The sequence below is a fragment of the Panthera onca genome, chromosome D4 (assembly GCF_046562875.1).
Source record: "Panthera onca isolate mPanOnc1 chromosome D4, mPanOnc1 haplotype 2, whole genome shotgun sequence".
NCBI lineage: Eukaryota > Metazoa > Chordata > Mammalia > Carnivora > Felidae > Panthera > Panthera onca.
In genome coordinates this window covers 79245988-79264558 of record NC_138351.1, presented here as the reverse complement: position 1 = coordinate 79264558, position 18571 = coordinate 79245988, and the positions used below count along the sequence as shown (strand labels likewise).

The 18571-nt window shown below is 42.4% G+C and overlaps 1 protein-coding gene across 1 annotated transcript in view; it reads left to right on the top strand.

Moving 5' to 3' along the window:
- BRINP1 (BMP/retinoic acid inducible neural specific 1) overlaps positions 1–2816 on the top strand; it is a 173879-nt gene extending 171063 nt beyond the window's left edge. The window contains exon 8 of the mRNA XM_060608861.3: positions 1237–2816. Within this exon, the coding sequence (XP_060464844.1) occupies positions 1237–2377 (1141 nt within the window). The 3' untranslated portion in view covers positions 2378–2816. The remainder of the gene's footprint in view (positions 1–1236) is intronic.
- Positions 2817–18571: the final 15755 nt, after the last annotated feature.

Sequence of the window (18571 nt, the reverse complement as noted above, 5' to 3'; positions counted from 1 at the left end):
GTCCATCATTTCGACCGCTGAGCTTCTCTCTGGCGTGTGTCTAAAATGGAGCCGAGAGTCCCTTTGCAAGAATAAGAAGAACTAACTTTTATCGAGTCCTCGATACCTAGCAGGTTTGGGGATAAGCCTTCACATCAAAATTCAGGTAATCCTCAGCACAGCCTCGTGTGGTGGTGACGAATAGGAAGGTAGAGGAAACTGCCCGGCACCGGGAAAGTGGAGGAGCCAGGATTTTCATCAATCTCCCAACTGGCCTCACATCCCAAGCTATTTTCAGGGTGTTGTTGTGAGGCTCAAGTGAGAAAATGGGGGTGAGTGTGCCCTGTTCAGGGTAAAAAGTGCCAGGCACAGGTAAGGGATTATTCGTTGCACGGAAGACAGCGGGAAGTGACTTGTGCAGAAATGAGGAAAGACGAGAGGCTACCAAGCTGACTGCCTTCCGTATTTCTCCTCATTCTTCTCCTGCTTCCTATCTGATCTAGTATCCGTCTCCATCGGAATGTTTCAGTGGCCGGAACCCCAGGGACAGGGCGTGGGTAGCGTTTCAAAAGCATCGAGGGGCTGTGGGGAGGGGGACCTAGAGGTACATGTTGTGACGGGAGTTCCACTGACTTGAGGATCTGGAGCTCGGGGAAAAAATGGGGCAAATAACATCTTTCTTACATGTGAGGATCACGTAAGATCACCAGGATGGACACACCAGACCATCTCTAGGACAATATAAAATATAATTTGTTTTTGGTTGAAGTCGTTGGCCATTATGTAACTTCCTGGGAGGAATCTGGGAAGAAGGTTGAAACAGGAGATTCAGGTGAAATGTACTGGCCTCTTAAGTGCTCCCCTGTTTGCTGATTTTTAAAATCTGTGGTCATCTGGCAGGGGTGTTGGAGTTCAGACACTAGTTTCTTGGGTCAAACTTCTTTGGGGCTACAGGGCAGTGGAATCCTGGAGCTGGAAGGACCCCAAAGCACACTTACTCCAGCCCCTTCACCTCACAGATGAGGACACTGACCATTGGAGGGGTGCAGTGTTATTCAGCGGGTCGGTGGCATCACAAGGGACTCCAGTGTATATTCAGAGCCCTTCCTACCATAACCGTCCTACCCCGTCCCTTCATCTTTTGCGCACCTGCACTTTGCCTACTCAGTTGGGTCACCGTGACCAGCCCGCCCCCTGGTGGCTAACGATCTCCGTTTTCCTTCCGCCCACTTCCCCCCCTTCCCCCCCCCCCCCCAGGACAATTCAGCAATGGCTTGCAAGGGTCCAGTCGCTCCTCTACTGCAATGAGAACGGGTTTTGGGGAACCTTCCTGGAGAGCCAGAGGAGCTGCGTGTGCCACGGTAGCACCACGCTGTGCCAGCGCCCCATCCCCTGCATCATAGGAGGGAACAACAGCTGCGCCATGTGTAGCCTGGCCAACATCTCCCTGTGCGGCTCCTGCAACAAGGGCTACAAGCTGTACCGGGGCCGCTGCGAACCGCAGAACGTGGACTCGGAGCGCAGCGAGCAGTTCATCAGCTTCGAGACCGACCTGGATTTCCAGGACCTGGAGCTGAAGTACCTGCTGCAGAAGATGGACTCGCGCCTCTACGTGCACACCACCTTCATCAGCAACGAGATCCGCCTCGACACCTTCTTCGATCCCCGGTGGCGCAAGCGCCTGTCCCTCACGCTCAAGAGCAACAAGAACCGCATGGACTTCATCCACATGGTGATCGGCATGTCCATGCGCATCTGCCAGATGCGCAACAGCAGCCTGGACCCCATGTTCTTTGTCTACGTCAACCCCTTCAGCGGGAGCCACTCGGAGGGCTGGAACATGCCCTTCGGGGAATTTGGCTACCCGCGCTGGGAGAAGATTCGCCTCCAAAACAGCCAGTGCTACAACTGGACTCTCTTGCTGGGCAATCGGTGGAAAACGTTTTTCGAGACGGTCCACATCTACCTACGTAGTCGGACTCGGCTACCTACCCTACTGCGGAATGAGACCGGCCAGGGCCCGGTGGACCTGTCCGATCCCTCCAAGAGGCAGTTCTACATCAAGATCTCCGACGTGCAGGTGTTCGGGTACAGCCTGCGCTTCAACGCCGACCTCCTTCGCAGCGCCGTGCAACAGGTCAACCAGTCCTACACGCAAGGCGGCCAGTTCTATTCTTCTTCGTCCGTGATGCTCCTCTTGTTGGATATTCGGGACCGAATTAACCGCCTGGCCCCTCCTGTGGCCCCGGGGAAACCCCAGCTGGACTTGTTCTCCTGTATGCTCAAGCACCGCCTGAAACTGACCAACAGCGAGATCATCAGGGTGAACCACGCCTTGGACCTCTACAACACCGAGATCCTCAAACAGTCGGACCAGATGACGGCCAAACTCTGTTAACCTGGGGACTCCTTGCCACGGGCTTTCCCTTTTGTTGTACACACATAACAGAACAAAGCAAAGCAAAGCAACACAAACAACAATTTGTAAAATGTAATTCATAATTCAAAGAAAAGGAGGAAGAGTCTGCATTCGTTGGAAACTAAAACGTTCTAGCAACTGTATAAAACCGTTGGGCATGTTTGTTATTTCTATACTCTGTCATGAAGAAGGGTCTCAGCCTTTGGAGGAGCTTGGAGGGGTTGCTTCTTAGGCCTCAGGTGCTGTATTGTGGGGGGAGAACGGGGAGAGCATATGCAATGAATTGCAAAGATCTCTGCTGTGCAGGTGCTAAGATTAAACACTAAAAAGAAAGAGAGATATATGTAATGTACAACCGACACTGCCATTTTTCCTTGTGGGAGGAAATGGACATACATAAAGATATTTCTTGGGTTATGATTTCTTCCCTCTTTATGCCTAATTCCTTGTGGTTCTTTCGACTCCTTGCACGGGGGCGACAGTGCTATCTTACCCATAGAGCTTCTTTCATTCGGAATGAACTGAAGCTAATTGAAGGGGGACAACAGGTGGGCTTAGGGGGAGAAGCATAAGCCTCATCACAGGGTGTTAAAACAATAAGGAACCTTATACATCAGCTGTCACACTCTTTGATTTAGCTTGTGAAGCAGGTGTGGGGAGAAAAGGCACGCCCACTAACCCACAGTTGCTGCCTGAAGAAGGATTTGAACTCTGCCTTCTGAGCCCCTTGGCAATGCTCCTTTTTCTAAATTCCTCTGGCCTCTTTTCTGGTTTCTTTTCCAGCTACACTGCCACAGGACGGAATGTTTTTCAGTCTCAGGTTGTTTTGATAGCTTTTTTTTCCCTTTTTTTTTAATGGAGACTCCTTTCACCTACTTTTTCCAAAAAGACATGGTGTCAGATTTCCTAGAAGTGCTTTGCATATTAAAATTTCATTTAAATACAAATCAATAACCACAATAGACTAAAATGGGGTAGGTTCTGAAGTTGCATTCCTCACTTCACTCCTCTGCCAGGCACCTCCCCCAAGTCTCTAAAAAATGATCCTTTCATTAACTCAGAACACACACACACACGCATGCACAAACTAACACTGCCATTTCTCTGGCATCTATGAAAGTGAGAAGCCTTATTTTGGGACTTCGGAGCAAAATTGAAAGGAGAAACTCAAGAAAGAAAACTCATTTCAAAGCACTCCTGCAGAAGATTTGGGCAGATATCCCTTCGTAGTATTCAGGATCTCTATGTTTATCTTTTTTGCTGCAGTGGTACTTTCTTGCTTGCTTGCTTGCTTGCTTCAGAGCATCTGAATCTTCATTTCTGTATTGTCAGAGGAACAGGATCACCAATTTCAGGGTCAGAAGAGAAAATGGAATTTCTCCGGTCTAAACATGTGCGCAGAGTGCGAATCTCCTCTCTGCCATCTTGGGGAGATAGCTGCTGTTCACCGCCTGGACCATTTCTGGGATAGGAAGCCAATTGGCTCTATCTTCTACATTCCTTGCATTCCTCTTTTACTGAAAGGCAACAATAAGATTCATTCCATTTTGTGTTATGAGACAGATCTAATTATTAGATAGTTCTTTTATACCTTGGCCAGCTTTTACATACCTTCCACTCACTGGTTCTAGTTCTGGAATGTGCATTTCTCTCTCAAGTTAATGCTGTCCTAGATAAAATAGAAGGACCTGTCTCAAGTGTTAGCAGAGTCTGTGATAATATGACTCAAAGGGAACATCATCCCCAATATAGTTTAAGAGGAAAGAAGGAGAGGGCTTCAGTGCATAAGAATTACCTAGTATGTATGTGTACGTATGTGTGTGTGTATTGCTGGGGGGGGGTGGGGGGGTGGGAAGGAGGGAGTAAGTCTTTTTATTTTATTACTATTTTTTTTGTAATGGTAAATTCCAACTTTAATGTTCCAGTTTTTAGTATGAATTAGCATATATTCTGATACCAACTTTAACACTAACACGCACTTCACATGAACATAGTTTTTTTGGACCTTAAATTTTGAAGATTCAGGATTCATTTAGATTGGAAATTCTTTCATGCCAGAGATCACATAGCAGCTATTCATCAAGCACAAGATTTTGCAGAAGGTCAGCAGATCGTCAAACATCTCTCCAGTGCCTATTAGATGAGTGGGGCGTGTCAGAGAAACAAAAATTCGTAAAGACGTGGTCTATACTTTTGTGCCACTCGCAAATTAATGAAAAATACAGACTTACGAATCAATTTAAAGAATAAACAATAATTACAGTACACCATGATGAGTGAGTGCTATTGAGGGGTCAGACACACAGAGAGGAGCCCTAAAGAAATAATTTTCTCGTTAATGGGGTTGGCAAAGGCATTTTATATGGGCATATTTATTCTGAGTGTTGAAGTGAATCAGACTTGGGCAAATAGCAGGAGCACAAGGGCCAAAGGAACAGAGAAGGCAAAACCACAAAGGTATAAATGGTACAAATATGCACAGTATATTTGAGGATCTGTTAACAGCTTTAGAAAGGTGTCATTTTAAATGGTAAGCTTAACAAGGCCAGTGAGGATTTTAACTCTGTATGAGAAGTTGAAATCATCATCCATGAACTTCATGACCTGAAAAATGAATTTAAGACTGACCATCTCTCAGTTGCCTCTCTTCCTTTTTCCTTTCATCTCTACCTTCCAAGTAGTTCAAAGACTCATGCTATACTAACCCCTGTACTTCATAGGCATTGTGCCACCAAATCCTTATCATAATTCAGTTAGGGCTTTCCACTTGAGTTCTTCGCCAGACTTTGCCACTTCGTATGTGCAAGAAAATTCTCTTTCCTTCACCTTGAAAATACCAACGGCTTCACTTCATATTACAAAGAGAATACAACAATGTCCGATGATTGGAAAGGTCAGGGAAATAGAGAAATTTTCAAGGGGCGAGAAAGATGCAGACATCAAGATATTTATTCCAAGGCAAATGAAAAATACTCTGCTATAAAAGGACACAAAGTTCTGTGGATTTTCCACTGTCTCCTGGATGGGTCTGGCCCTTTGAGCTAACAAGGTTCCTCTCCAGCTGGAAGAGAAGCCTGAAGCCTTCAAGTGAGATTTTAATTCAATTAGTGTCTTACCAATTTGATGCAGCAACCAAGGACCTATGGTGTCTGATTAATATGCTGATGCTAAGGCAAAAGGGTGGATAGAATGCCCATTTGGATAAGGCCTGGCAGCAAAGCGTGGCATTTCCATGGAAACCACAGAAAGCCATTAATTAGCTATCAAATAAAATCATTGGAAAATTCTGGACCCTGGCATATCTGCCCCCTTCAAAGAGGAGGGCAAGAAGAGGTCATACTAACAGCAAGGCTCCCTTCAATGATTAAAATCATATTTGCACAGAGACTACACATCACAAAGTGGAAGAGATTGGAAGTAAAACACATGGACACAATGAAAGAAAAGAGGCTTTGGGATTATTCAGGTCTAAGAATATAATTTTAAATGTAAAGTATCTTATTGCGTTTTCTATGCTGGTAAAATTTTCTCAATGACAAATATTTTCTCCTGTTTTCTGTTCTGTGGAAAGAAAGTGAGAATAATATGGATCCAATATGTAGTGATAAGTGATCAAGGGAAGAGACCATAAAGTTAAAAGTGTGGAGCGATTAACCCCTAAAATAATAGCTATAGGTTGTATAATGTTCAAATTAATAGGGACAAATAAAAAAATTAAAAATAAGGCAGAAAAGGAGAAAAAGGAATCATTAAAATTGGTAGACACATAGACATAATAACAAAACTTACCATACAGATATTCACAATAAATGTAATTGGATAAAACTGACAAGTAAAAAGAGGTGGTCAGACTACATGTTATATGTTAAAATAATAAAGGGAAAGAAAGTTTGAAAATAAAAGAACAAAGATATGCTAGACAAATATTAACTAAAAAGCTGATGCAGCATTGTTAATAACAGTTGAAAAAGACTTTAAGGCAAAATACATCTTTAGTGTTAAAGATGGTAAATTTAGCAGAGAAAGTGAGACAAGAGTGGATTCATAGAACCATAGACTCTGAACACTAAAGGGGTCATTAAAAATCTGTAACACTTCAACCTTCAGAGATGAGGAATTATACCTAAAGTTATCCACAAGGTTTTCAACACCGACCATGATTATGGTTCCTTCTCCACTATCACTAAGTGAAAGGTTGTCTAGCATAATCTTTCCAATAAAGAATCAAGAATTACCCCCATGACATTTAAACTAATAGGATACAAACTCACACAGTTATGTTCTCTCTTGATAGATAGATAGATAGATGATAGATAGATAGATAGATAGATAGACACATATGTAATATATACTATATTATATATTATATTGCATTATATTACATTATAATATATATTTTTTCTTAAGTCACTACCATCTCATGTATGAGCATTTTTCCAATTGAGGATCTACTCAAATCCTTGGATTGTATAAGGAACTCCGGTTGAGTGGAGATCACTCTCTTCCTGAAAACTAAATGTTATCAGTGGCTCCAGCCCTGTCAACCTTAAGAACCTAGAAGGAGCTCTCCTTTCTCAATATCTGTTCTCTCTCCAAATCATTATCAGAGCCTACAGTTACAAATGTAAGGTCATATATTCCTTTTCAGTATCAGATGTAATTGTAAGCATTCTGAGCCAATGCACATGGTATACTTTCTCTCTACTTCAGTTGAGAAGCCTTCTTCCCTCTCAACAAATCCACAAATCAAGATGGATTCAAGGAATAGAATGGTGTAGATTTGAATTAAGGGGCAGAAAATCACCTCAAAATCACATGGTTAATTTGGGGGAATTACAGATCTCCGATAAATGTGAAAGCTCTGGACTCTTTCCCAATAAAAATGTGCCATCAAATACACTTTGGAATAATGTTTCATAGATCCTTTGATGACCTTTCTTGGACACTCTGGAAGATTACAAACTTTCAGTAAGTGCCTTGGATCTAGGCTAAAGTTTCTATTCTACAAAATTTAAACTTCAACCTTCAGAGATGAGGAGTCATAGCTAAAGTTATTCTACGAGTTTGGAACACTTAGCATGATTTTAGTTCCTTTTTCATTATGTCAAGTGTATGTTGGTCTAGGATCACAAGTCAAGTAAGTTAATGTAGCTCATACAGCAGAATCCTGCCCTCCAGGAAGGCATAGAGATAAACATCTTGATAAAAATGGCAGTTATGGTCACTTTAATAAAACCCCATGTATACTAAATCCCAAATGTTTTCAGTAGGTATATTCAACTATAAGTACTAAATAAAAGAAAGAGGCCTCTAAACTCTTTTATGAGTGTGGTTAAGGGGTGTGCAGGGATGCTGCTATGCATACGGCATCATCAGAGGACAGAGAGTCTAGTCCACTGAACCTAATACAATTATACATGAAGTTTGAAGGAGAAGGTGTTTGTCTCAGTCAGTTCTGTCTTCTGTAATAAAATATACCACAGGCTGGGTGGTTTAGACAGCAAACATTTATTTCCCACCGATCTGGAAGTCCAAGATCAAGGCACTGATAGATTTGGTGTCTGGTAAGAATCCTCTTCCTGATACACAGAAGGCTGTCACCCCACTGTGCTTTAACATGACAGAAGAGGCAAGGGTCTGTCTGGGGTCTCTTTTATAGGGGCACTCGTCTCATTTATGAGACCTTCATTCCCATGACATCACCTTCCTACCTCCTATTACCATCACCTTGGAACTCAGAATTTTTTATAGGAATTTTTGAGGGGGGCACAAAAATTTAGTCCTTAACAGAGTTTAATCAGTAAAAGAGGGGGGGGGGGACGGGTGAGGAACAACAAGAAAACCTCTATTAAGTAGCTTGAGTAAATAAATGAGCTTCATGAATCACAAGTTGAGTTGCTCTCTAAGTATCTGACCTCCATTCTTGAACTTCCTTGGTTGGTATGTGTTCCCCAAACTGTCCTGGCTCCACCCAGGGACCAATATTTCCCTAAGAATGAACAAGGAGCCTCTCTACAATCAAGATCTCACAGTGTCAATAAAACTTCTAAATGGAGCCATTTACTCCATGAAGAAAATGATTTTGATAAAAAATGTAAATGAAAGCTTCAGAGCTGATGATAGGAGAAAGAAAGAATACACAAGCTGCAGGTCTAAAGTTTAGTGTTGACGTCACCCAGCTGGTTGTATTCTTTCTGTCAGGTGACCCCTGCAAGCCTGAACCAGGGACCAGCAATTGGTCTGACTTTGCCCCAGGCCTGTGCAAGTGAGGAAATCGTAATGTTCCTATAAATTAGAGGATGATTATAAACACTGTCAAGGGATTGTTAATTATATGGTGTTAATTGTATAACACATAATTATAAATTAATAATAATGTCACCTAATCTTTTATTAGTGAACAACAGGATGCTGAGATTAAACCCTATGAGCTGAGTTTTCCTGAATTATTAGGCACCTACAGAACGAGGATTAGAACTCAAATTTCCCAATTCTCAGATTAGTGATTAACCATCACAAGTCAACATTATTCCTGATATGAGAAAATCACTGGCATCGGGTGCTGTGGCTGAGAACACAGACCTAGAAGACAGGAAGAAGGAGGCAGTGATTAGAACTCAGCCACTTATGGGGCACCTGGGTGGCTCAGTCCGTTAAGCGTCTGACTATGGCTCAGGTCATGATCTCATGGCTCATGAGTTCGAGCCCAGCATTGGGCTCTGTGCTGACAGCTCAGAGCCTGGAGTCTGCTTCAGATTCTGTCTCCCTCTCTCTGCCCCTCCCCAGCTTGTGCTCTGTCTCTCAAAAATAAATAAACATTAAAAAAAATTTTTTTAAAGAACTCAGCCACTTATTACCTATGTGACCTGACTGAGGTATTTTACTTCTCTGTGCTTCAAATTTTCCCATAAAAATGAGGTTCTTAATAGTTCCTTTCTAATAAGGTTGTTCTACGAATTAAGTACATTTCAAGAGCCTAGAAGACTCATTGGCATATAGGAAGCCTATCTATTTGTTAAATAAGTGACATAAATAAAAATGTAATATATATATGCAAATGAATCATCTTTATAATAGCTAGAATCAATTGAGCTAGCTTTACCAGCCAAGCACTGTCATAAGATTTGATGAACTTAAATGGAATAATCTCATTTAACTTCACGGCAACTCAGTGAGGTGGATGTAATTTTCACTTCAGTTTACACATGAAGAAACTGAGTCTCCAATGGATGAAATAACTTGCCTGTGGTCACACTGCTAGTGATGATTTGTCAGTGTCCCCAAATAGGCCTCCTAATTATTCCACCTAGTGTGTCCCATAAGTGCAAAGAAGTGGTCTAAATTATCTGTAAGAATAACCCAGACCTTGTGTGGAGGTTCCTCAAAAAGTTAAAAATAGAACTACCTTACAACCCAGCAATTGCACTGGTAGGTATTGACCCAAAGGATACAAAAATACAGATTTGAAGGGGCACATGCACCCCAATGTTTATAGCAGCACTATCAACAATAGCCAAACTATGGAAAGAGCCCAAATGTCTATCAAGTGATGAATGGATAAAGAAGATGTGGTATATAGATTTTGTATATAATGGAATATTACTCAGCCATCAAAAAGAATGAAATTTTGCCATTTGCAACAGTGTGGATAGAGCTAGACAGTATTATGCTAAGTGAAATAAGTCAGAGAAAGACAAATAACCGTATGATTTCAGTCATATGTGGAATTTAAGAAACAAAACAGATGAACATAGGGGAAGGGGGAAAAAAAGAGAGAGGGAAACAAATCTTTTTTTAATGCTTATTTTTGAGAGAGAGAACAAACATGGGAGGGGAAGTGAGAGAAGGGGACAGAGGATCCAAAGTGGGCTCCATGCTGACAACAGAGAACTCAACACAGGGCTCGGACTCAGGAACTGTGAGATCATGACCTAAGCCTAAACCTAAGTCAGAAGCTCAACCAACTAGGCCACCTAGATGCCCCCTTTAATGACTCTTAACTATAGGGAACAAACTGGAGGTTGATGGTGGGAGATGGGTGGGGAGATGGGCTAGATGGGCGATGGACATGAAGGAGGGCACTTGTTGCGATGAGCCCTGTGTGTCATATGTAAGTGATGAATCGCTGAATTCTACACCTGAAACCAATTTTACCATATATGTTAACCATAACCGTATATGTTAACTAGAATTTAAAATAAAAACTTGAGGGGCGCCTGGGTGGCTCAGTCGGTTGAGCATCCGACTTCGGCTCAGGTCATGATCTCACGGTTCATGGGTTGGAGCCCTGCGTCTGGCTGTGTGTTGACAGCTCAGAGCCTGGAGCCTGCTTCGGATTCTGTGTTTCCCTCTCTCTCTGCCCCTCCCCTGCTCAAGCCCTGTCTCTCTTTCAAAGATAAACATACATAAATAAATACATACATACATACTTGAAAAATAAAGGAATAATCCAGACCTTAAAAGGCACCTAGTGCCACTCCTTTAGTACAGACCACTCAGTTCCTCTGGGAGCCAGAGTCAAGGGTGGGTCTCCAGATGGTGTTTAATACACTGACTCCTGGAGTCGCAGAGCTTCAGCAGGCACCCAGGAGGAATAGGCTGTCTTAGGACAGACCTTTTATCTCCAAGGGCAAGATCTGGCTCAGAGCCCTAGATGCATTTCTTACTCCTTCTCAAAACACCTTAGAGATGCTCACTGGCTTCAGGTATAGCGACCACCTCTTCGGGCAAAGCACGTTTGACTTGGGCGTTGTTCTTCTCTGGAAAAGCACGGTGGTGAGGGACTGGAGCGAGGAGGTGGTGAGCAGGAGATGGAAACTATAGTCTGTTCCCCAAGCTATCATAAGAAGAGGAAGTCTTCTGATCTCCACCTGGGCCAATTCCCACGTTGCAACATAGTAGGTGGGGACGGAACCAGTCGGATGCCAGGCTCCTGAAAACCCACCCCAGGCCCATCCACTGTAGATTCAACAAAGCTGGAGGGGAGCTCCAGGATGAATGGGAGGATGGCGGTGACTTCCACAAACAGTGGGTAGAGCTTCCTGTGGTCATGCTACTTGCTTAAAATATTTGCATGTCCCCATCCCAGTATTGTCATCTTTGGCCATAACATGCAGATCAATTTTCTTACAGTGGCACAAAGACTTTATTGGCAGAAAGGCAGGATGAAGAAACTATATTAACTATATTGTGATTAGAGATTTTAAATGTTTAAAAACAGAACCACGTCTACAAGTATTTTCTCAAGCAATGTTTATGGAAAAGGGGAATATGCATGCCCATTTTACCTTCTAATCTTGTGAGTCAGCCAGGTCTTAGGAAATGGGATTCAGCACACATTTTGTGAGAAGGAAGAGAAGGCAAGTAATGTTTACCGAGCCCCTTTGATGTCCCAGGTATTTACCATGTATCTAATTCAATCCTCATGAATCCCGGAGAGAGTTGCTATTATTTACATCATATAGGTGAGGAAAATAGGGCACCGCAAAAGCCAGGTGACCTCTGTTTAGTTTTGCAATTTACACATTTAGCACAAAATTAAGTGGTAAGAGGGAGTAGTTAGCAGCATGAGATCTAAGGCTTGAAGAGGTTCTGATATTGGTTCCCTTTACAAACTCTGTGACCTTGGAAAATTGCTTAAACTGTATGTGCCTCAGCTTCTTCATCTGTCATGTGGAGAGAATACTAACTCCCACTTCATCAGGTTGCTGCGAGAATGTTTTCTTCTGCCAAATTTCTTCCTCTTACCTGAGTTAGTGCAGGTAAGGGCCTGCCCAGAACTCCCTGGTACATCTTATGCACTCAGTAAAAGTTAGCTTTGGTTATTCCTCTGAGCCAGGCATGGCTCAAGACTGGGACTTGAAATTGGGCCCCTTTAGGTCCTTTGGCATCCCTTGTTGCTTATGTTACTCCTCTGGAATTGTCTACTGCCCAGGAACTGGGCGAAAGACTTAGATGAATCCCTGTCTTCCAAAAGTTCACAAGCACTATAGAAACATACATATTTAAAACCCCAAATTGGGGCAGGATGCAATCGAAGAAATCATTTTTAAGTTATAAAAATGGAATCTTGGAAAAGGAGAATAGAAGACTGACCTGGTAAGAGAAGTAATGAAGACAAGAAGCTCCAACTGACTGTTCCCAGCTTTGTCCCTGACAAAGGCTGGTACAGCCTCACCCCATTTCCAGGCAAGCAGGGACGTTGCTTAGCAACTCAAACAGGAACAGTGGAGTGAACTCTGGGAACCAGAGCTCCTTAACAGGACCAAACTTTTGCTTTAAACCCCACCTACAGCACAAGCGACACCTGCAAATTGAAAGCACTTGGGAGGAGAGTCTTCTGAGAGGTTAGATTGGGCAGAAGGCAGGCATAGGGGAAAATACTCAGTCTAAATTACTGGGAAAATGTAGAGTGATTTTTTTTTTCTTTCCTTCAAATGGTGCAGAAATTCGATGTGCTAAGAAAGATTTGCCAAGCCAAAGGCTTGGTGAGTCTGCTTCACTGAATGTTGATGTGGCAATTGAGGCCAGCAGGACATGCCCAGTTTCTAGCTCATGTGGCCACCTCTCCCAACAGCTGCAGTCTCTTGACTGCCATCTACAAATTCAATCTCAAAGTAAGATCCAGAGAAAATACTGTCCTTGCTCAGTAGAGATTGAAGGTGTTAGAGTTCAACTCTGTATTCATTCCTTCAACAGATATTTTTTGGAAGCTGGAAGGTTAGAGAGGAAGACAGGCATTAATTTTTAAGTGTGATACATGTTAAGGAGGGAAAGTATAAGATGCTGTGGGAATATACAGCATGGACCCCTAACCTAGAATGGACAGCGAAGGGGGGAGGTCAGGAAAAGCACCAGAAGATGTGATATTTAATAAGAGTCATGAATGTTAAGTCAGAGTTGCACAAAGAGAGGAAGGGAAATTTGTTCCATATGAAGTAACAGTCTATTCAATGGTCCAGTTCAGTGACGGAGAGGAAAGGGGAGAGACAGAGAGACAGAGAGGAAAAGATAGGGAGGAGGGGAGAAGATGGGGGGAGAGGAGAGAATGAATTGGGGGTGAGGGTGAGGAGGAGTAGGAGCAGAATATATGAGTATTATGTAGTTATGCAATGAAGAGTCTTTCAATTCATGACATTTCTGGAATTTATCCTAAGAGCAACTGGCAGCCATTGCAGAATTTCAAGCATGTGATCACATTCTCTAGCATACAGTCAGCCCTTCTGCAGTCCACTCCATGCTTGGATCCCAGTGCTTTGGGTCCCTGGTCTAGTCTCTTGAGCTCCTGGTGTGGTTTCCTGCCTAATTTTCTGAAGTGAAGAGATCCTCCATTTTTTTGGTCCATATTGTCACCCTTACCCTAATGTACAGAGTCTTGTTCTTAAGCCTGAGCTCATTTGCCGCCTCTCCTTCTGATTTTGCCTATTTTAGGACTCTCAGTCACAGGGTTTGCCCCTCCTGCCCCTCCCCATATACCATTATGATTGCCCAGTGGCTGGTTGATTGGACTATCACCGACTATCGTTTTCTTCATCCTTCCAACACAAGGTAAAATCCACTGAGTGGTCATCTTCCTCTTCACCTGCAGCAACTGTGTCTGAACCAACCAACTACTCGCCCAGGAACTGATCCACTCCATAGAATAGTGTCTCATATCAAGTTCTGGTCATCCTAGGGATGATGCAAGAAATCCATCTAACCCACTAGCCCCTTGAAAATAGTGGTTAAGGTCCCAAACTCTGGAGTCAACTTCCTTTCAGGGTGCACCCTGGCCAATATCAAGACTTAGCTGTGTGATCTGGCAAGTTAGTTCATCTCTTTGAGCCTAGTTTCCTCATCCTTATGTGAGATATTCACACCTATCTCACAGGGCTGTTATGAAGATTGAAAGAGACCATGGAGAGAAAAAAACAACAACAACCTAGAATAGCACCTCACACTTAGTGGGAAGAAAAGAAATATTCCTGTTCACTATTCCTCTGGAAGTGCATTACCTACTTACATTTCTGGTTTTGATCCTTACACTGACTTCCTAAGAGTGAAGGATTAAAAGAGATAATGCATGTAAAGCACCAGATAAATAATAAACACAAGATAAATATTAGCTATTGTTATTAATTATCATGAATGAAGCAGAATAACCTATGAGAGATGAACTGTGTCTTATTTTCGGGAATACAGGCTCATAGTAAATGAACAAGAAGTAACCAACTCAGGACTGTCCTTTTTGTGTTTTCACACATACCACCCACAGGAGGCAGCATGTGTTCTTTAAAGGGCTTTTTTCAATCTTTGAAAAGCGCCAGCATTTTCTTTGGTTTCAGAGGCCATCCTATAAACGACTCCGTCCAGGGAGGTTAGCAGAATTGCTCTACTGCACGACTCCATGGGTCCCATTCTCACCTTAGTCTAGAAGAATGGCATCTTGCGCCGTAGTTGAAAGTGCTAATTACTGTTATGTGCTGAATTGCGTCCCCCCAAACTCATACGTCAAAATTCTAAACCCCTGGTACCTCAGAATGTGACCGTATTTGGAAACAGAATCTTTAAAGAGGGAAGTTAAAATGAGACTGGTAGGGTGGGACCCCATCAATCTGACTGATGTCTTTATAAGAAGAAAACAACTGGACACACAAAGAGACACCAGTGAAATGTCGACACAGGGGAAAGACCTTGTGAGGACACAGCAAGAAATCGGACATCTGCAGGCCAAGGAAAGAGGCCTCAGAAGAGACCAAATTCTCCAACGCCTTGATCTTCAGCTTCGAGAGTCCAAAACCGTGAGAATTTCTGTTGTTTACCTACCTAGTCTGTGGCAGCCCTAGGAAGCTCATACAGTGCCTATAAGTAGGCTGATGTGACTGTGGAGGTAGGTGGAGAGAGACTGGTACTTGAATCAGAAGGGAGAACTGGTTCACCGGGAGACGCCACGGTGAACTTGGATTTGCCGCGAATGAGGCTGCACCCTGCGTCCCCGTGGGGGACTGGATCCTTGATGCAACTGCTGACCTAGGTGCCATGGAGAATGGACACACAGTGTAGGGCCTGAGGGAGGTACCCAGCGTTCCTCTGAGTGACCTCAGTGTGACCCTCTGTGTGACAAGTAAGCGGAATCCCTCCGCAGCGTCTTCCAATGATAGCTGCGAGGTAGCGGTCAGTGGAAAGCAGACACCAGGCCTCTGCCTCATTTTCCTGGGACGATATGTGTGCAGAATGAATGCAGTATTCAAAAGGGGGTGGGAGGGCACTTCGTCAATGAGGGTGGTGGAGGTCATCCTGGTAATCAGGATGGTGACAACTCAAAGACGTAACTTAAAAAGCAAGAAGCATTTCTGGCATTTGTGTCTTGTGGAATAAACGGACAGCCCTTATATATAAGTAGGCAGAATAGCTATGAAGTCACAGTATTAGCATCAGGGCCGTTTTTATCTCGATTTCTCTTGCATCCCTGGTACCAGTCCAGCACCTGGCACCAGGTGTGTGCTCGGTAAGTATTTGTTGAATGAAAGCAATGTCCTTTTTACTTTACCCATTTGCTATTTACTTTCTCTCAGAGATGCACAAAGACCCAGAGCAGTAAAAGCGACCTAGCCAATGTCACATAGTGATTGTGCGTCCTTGGCCGACACACGGTGTCCTAGTCAGTTTAGGCCTCGAAAACAGAATATCTTAAAATCAGTGGCTTAAATAGCATTTATTTCTCATAGTTCTAGAGGCCAAGAAGTCCGAGAGCAGGATGCCATTCAGTTCCTGGTGAAGGCCTTCTTGGTTTACACTGGGCTTTTTTTTTTTTTTAATGTTTCTTTATTAATTTTGAGAGAGAAAGACAGTGTGTGTGTGTGTGTGTGTGTGTGTGTGTGTGTGTACAAGTGGAGAAAGGGCAGAGAGAGATGGAGGGAGAAATTGAGAATTGCAAGGAGGCTCTGTGCTGTCAGTCCAACTGGGAGCTCCCCACAAACCATGAGCTCATGTCCTGAGCCGAAATCAAGTGTCAGACAATTAACTGACTGAGCCACTCAGGTGCCCCTATAGAGGGCTTCTTGTTGTGTCTTCGTGTGGAGGAAATAGCTCTAGACTCTTCCTGTTTTTATAAGGACACTAATCATTTTGGGAGCTTAACCTCATGACCTCATGTAAACTTAATTACCTTTCAAGGGCCTCATCGAAAAATATCAGGGTTATGAGGGTTTCAATATCTGAATTGGAGTGGGGGGGTACATAAACATTCAGTCCACAATACAAGAAAATAACAAAAACATCTGACTTCCATTCCAGTGCTCTGCTCAAAGCCTATGTAGATAGTTAACATTCTTTCTCCAGAAGCATCTGGTTCAGGATTCTGCCTGGGCCACGCCAATGGATGGGCAGAATGATCTAGTGTGACAAATCCTCTTTCCCTCTGTCCCCTTGTGAAGGGAATTTGCCATCTTCTGTGATCATCAAGCTGGCAACATCAATCTGGATGTTCGTTAATGACACTGACCTCAATCTGTCATGTTGCAAGGAACCCTTCACAGCAGCTAGGATTTGCTGCCATATAACAGCTTTATTGTACATGGAAGTCTCTAATAAGCTGATTAAAAATATTTTTGAAGCCTTAATGTATACTTTTCAGACATCTGATAAGAAATAGTGAATGGAAACATCATGCCGAGTGTAGAAAGCGGGAATCCTGTTGAATTAGAAGATTCTCATACTTGAATCATGGCACATTTCTCATGGTTGACAGAGCAAAAGTCTGACATGATGATATCCCCATTTAAACTTTCCCTTGTTTCTTTTTTTCCCTTTTTTCTTTTTAAAATTAAAGTTTATTGAAATTAAGAAAACAACAACAATAAAACAAACTTCACCTATTTCTTCCATCCCCAACTTCCTACTTCTGGCAACCACTGAGCTGCTCTCTGCATCCGAGTTTGGTTTTTGGTTGCTGTTTTTTTTTTTTTTTTTTCTGTTTTTGTTTGTGTATGTATTTGTTTAAGATTCCACATATTATGGAGGTTATTCATTATCTGTCTTTCTCTGTCTGATTGATTTCACTTAGTGTAATGCTCTCAAGGTCCATCCATATTGCCACAAATGGCAAGATTTCATTCATTTTTATGACCGAAAAATATCCCATCGTGTATGTGTGTGTGTGTGTGTGTGTGTGTGTGTGTGGTGCGTATCACAGTGTCTTTATTCATTCATCTGTGATGGACACTTAGGTTGTTTCCATATCGTGGCTATAGTGAATAATTCTTCAATGAACATGGATACATATGTCTTTTTGAGTGTTTTTTTTTTCTTTAAATACCCAGAAGTGGAATCGATGAATCATATGATAGTTCCATTTTTAACTGTTTGGGGAACCTCAGTCCTGTTTTCCGTAGTGGCTGAATCAATTTATATTCCAACCAACAGTGTACAAAGAGTCTCTTTTTTTCCACATCCTTGCCATCACTTGTATCTCTTGTCTTTTTGATACTTGCCATTCTAACAGGTGTGAGGTGATATTTCACTGTGGTTTTGATTTGCATTTCCCTAATGATTAGTGATGTTGAGCACATTTTCATGTACCTGATGTCCATCTGTATGGCTTCCTTGGAAAAATACCTATTCAGATCTTCAACCCATTTTGTGATACTATTTTCTTTCTGCTATTGAGTTGTACGAATCCTTCTATGTGTTGAATAAAAGCCCTTTATCAGATACATGATTTGCAAATATTTTATACCATTTAGGAGGTTGCCTTTTCGTTTTGTTAATCATTTCCTTTGCTGTGTGGAAGCTTTTTAGTATGATGTATTCCCACTTATTTATTTTTATTTTTGTTGCTTTAACTTTGGGTGACACATTAAAAAATTCTTCTCTAAGACCCAGGTCAAGGAACTTACCGCCTGTGTTTTCTTCTAGAAGTTTTGTGGATGATTTCAGGTCTTACAAGTCTTTAATCCATTTTGAGTTAATTTTCATGTATGGTATAAGATAGTGGTTTTATTCTTTTGCATGTGATTACCCAGTTTCCCAACACTATTTTTTAAGACAGTGTTCTTTCTCCATTGTATATTCTTGGCTTTTTGTTGTAAATTAGTCTAAACTAATCTCGGTTCATTTCTCGGCTCTCTATTTTCTTCCATTGACCTATAGGTTTGTTATTATGCCAATATCAGATTATTTTTATTATTCTAACTT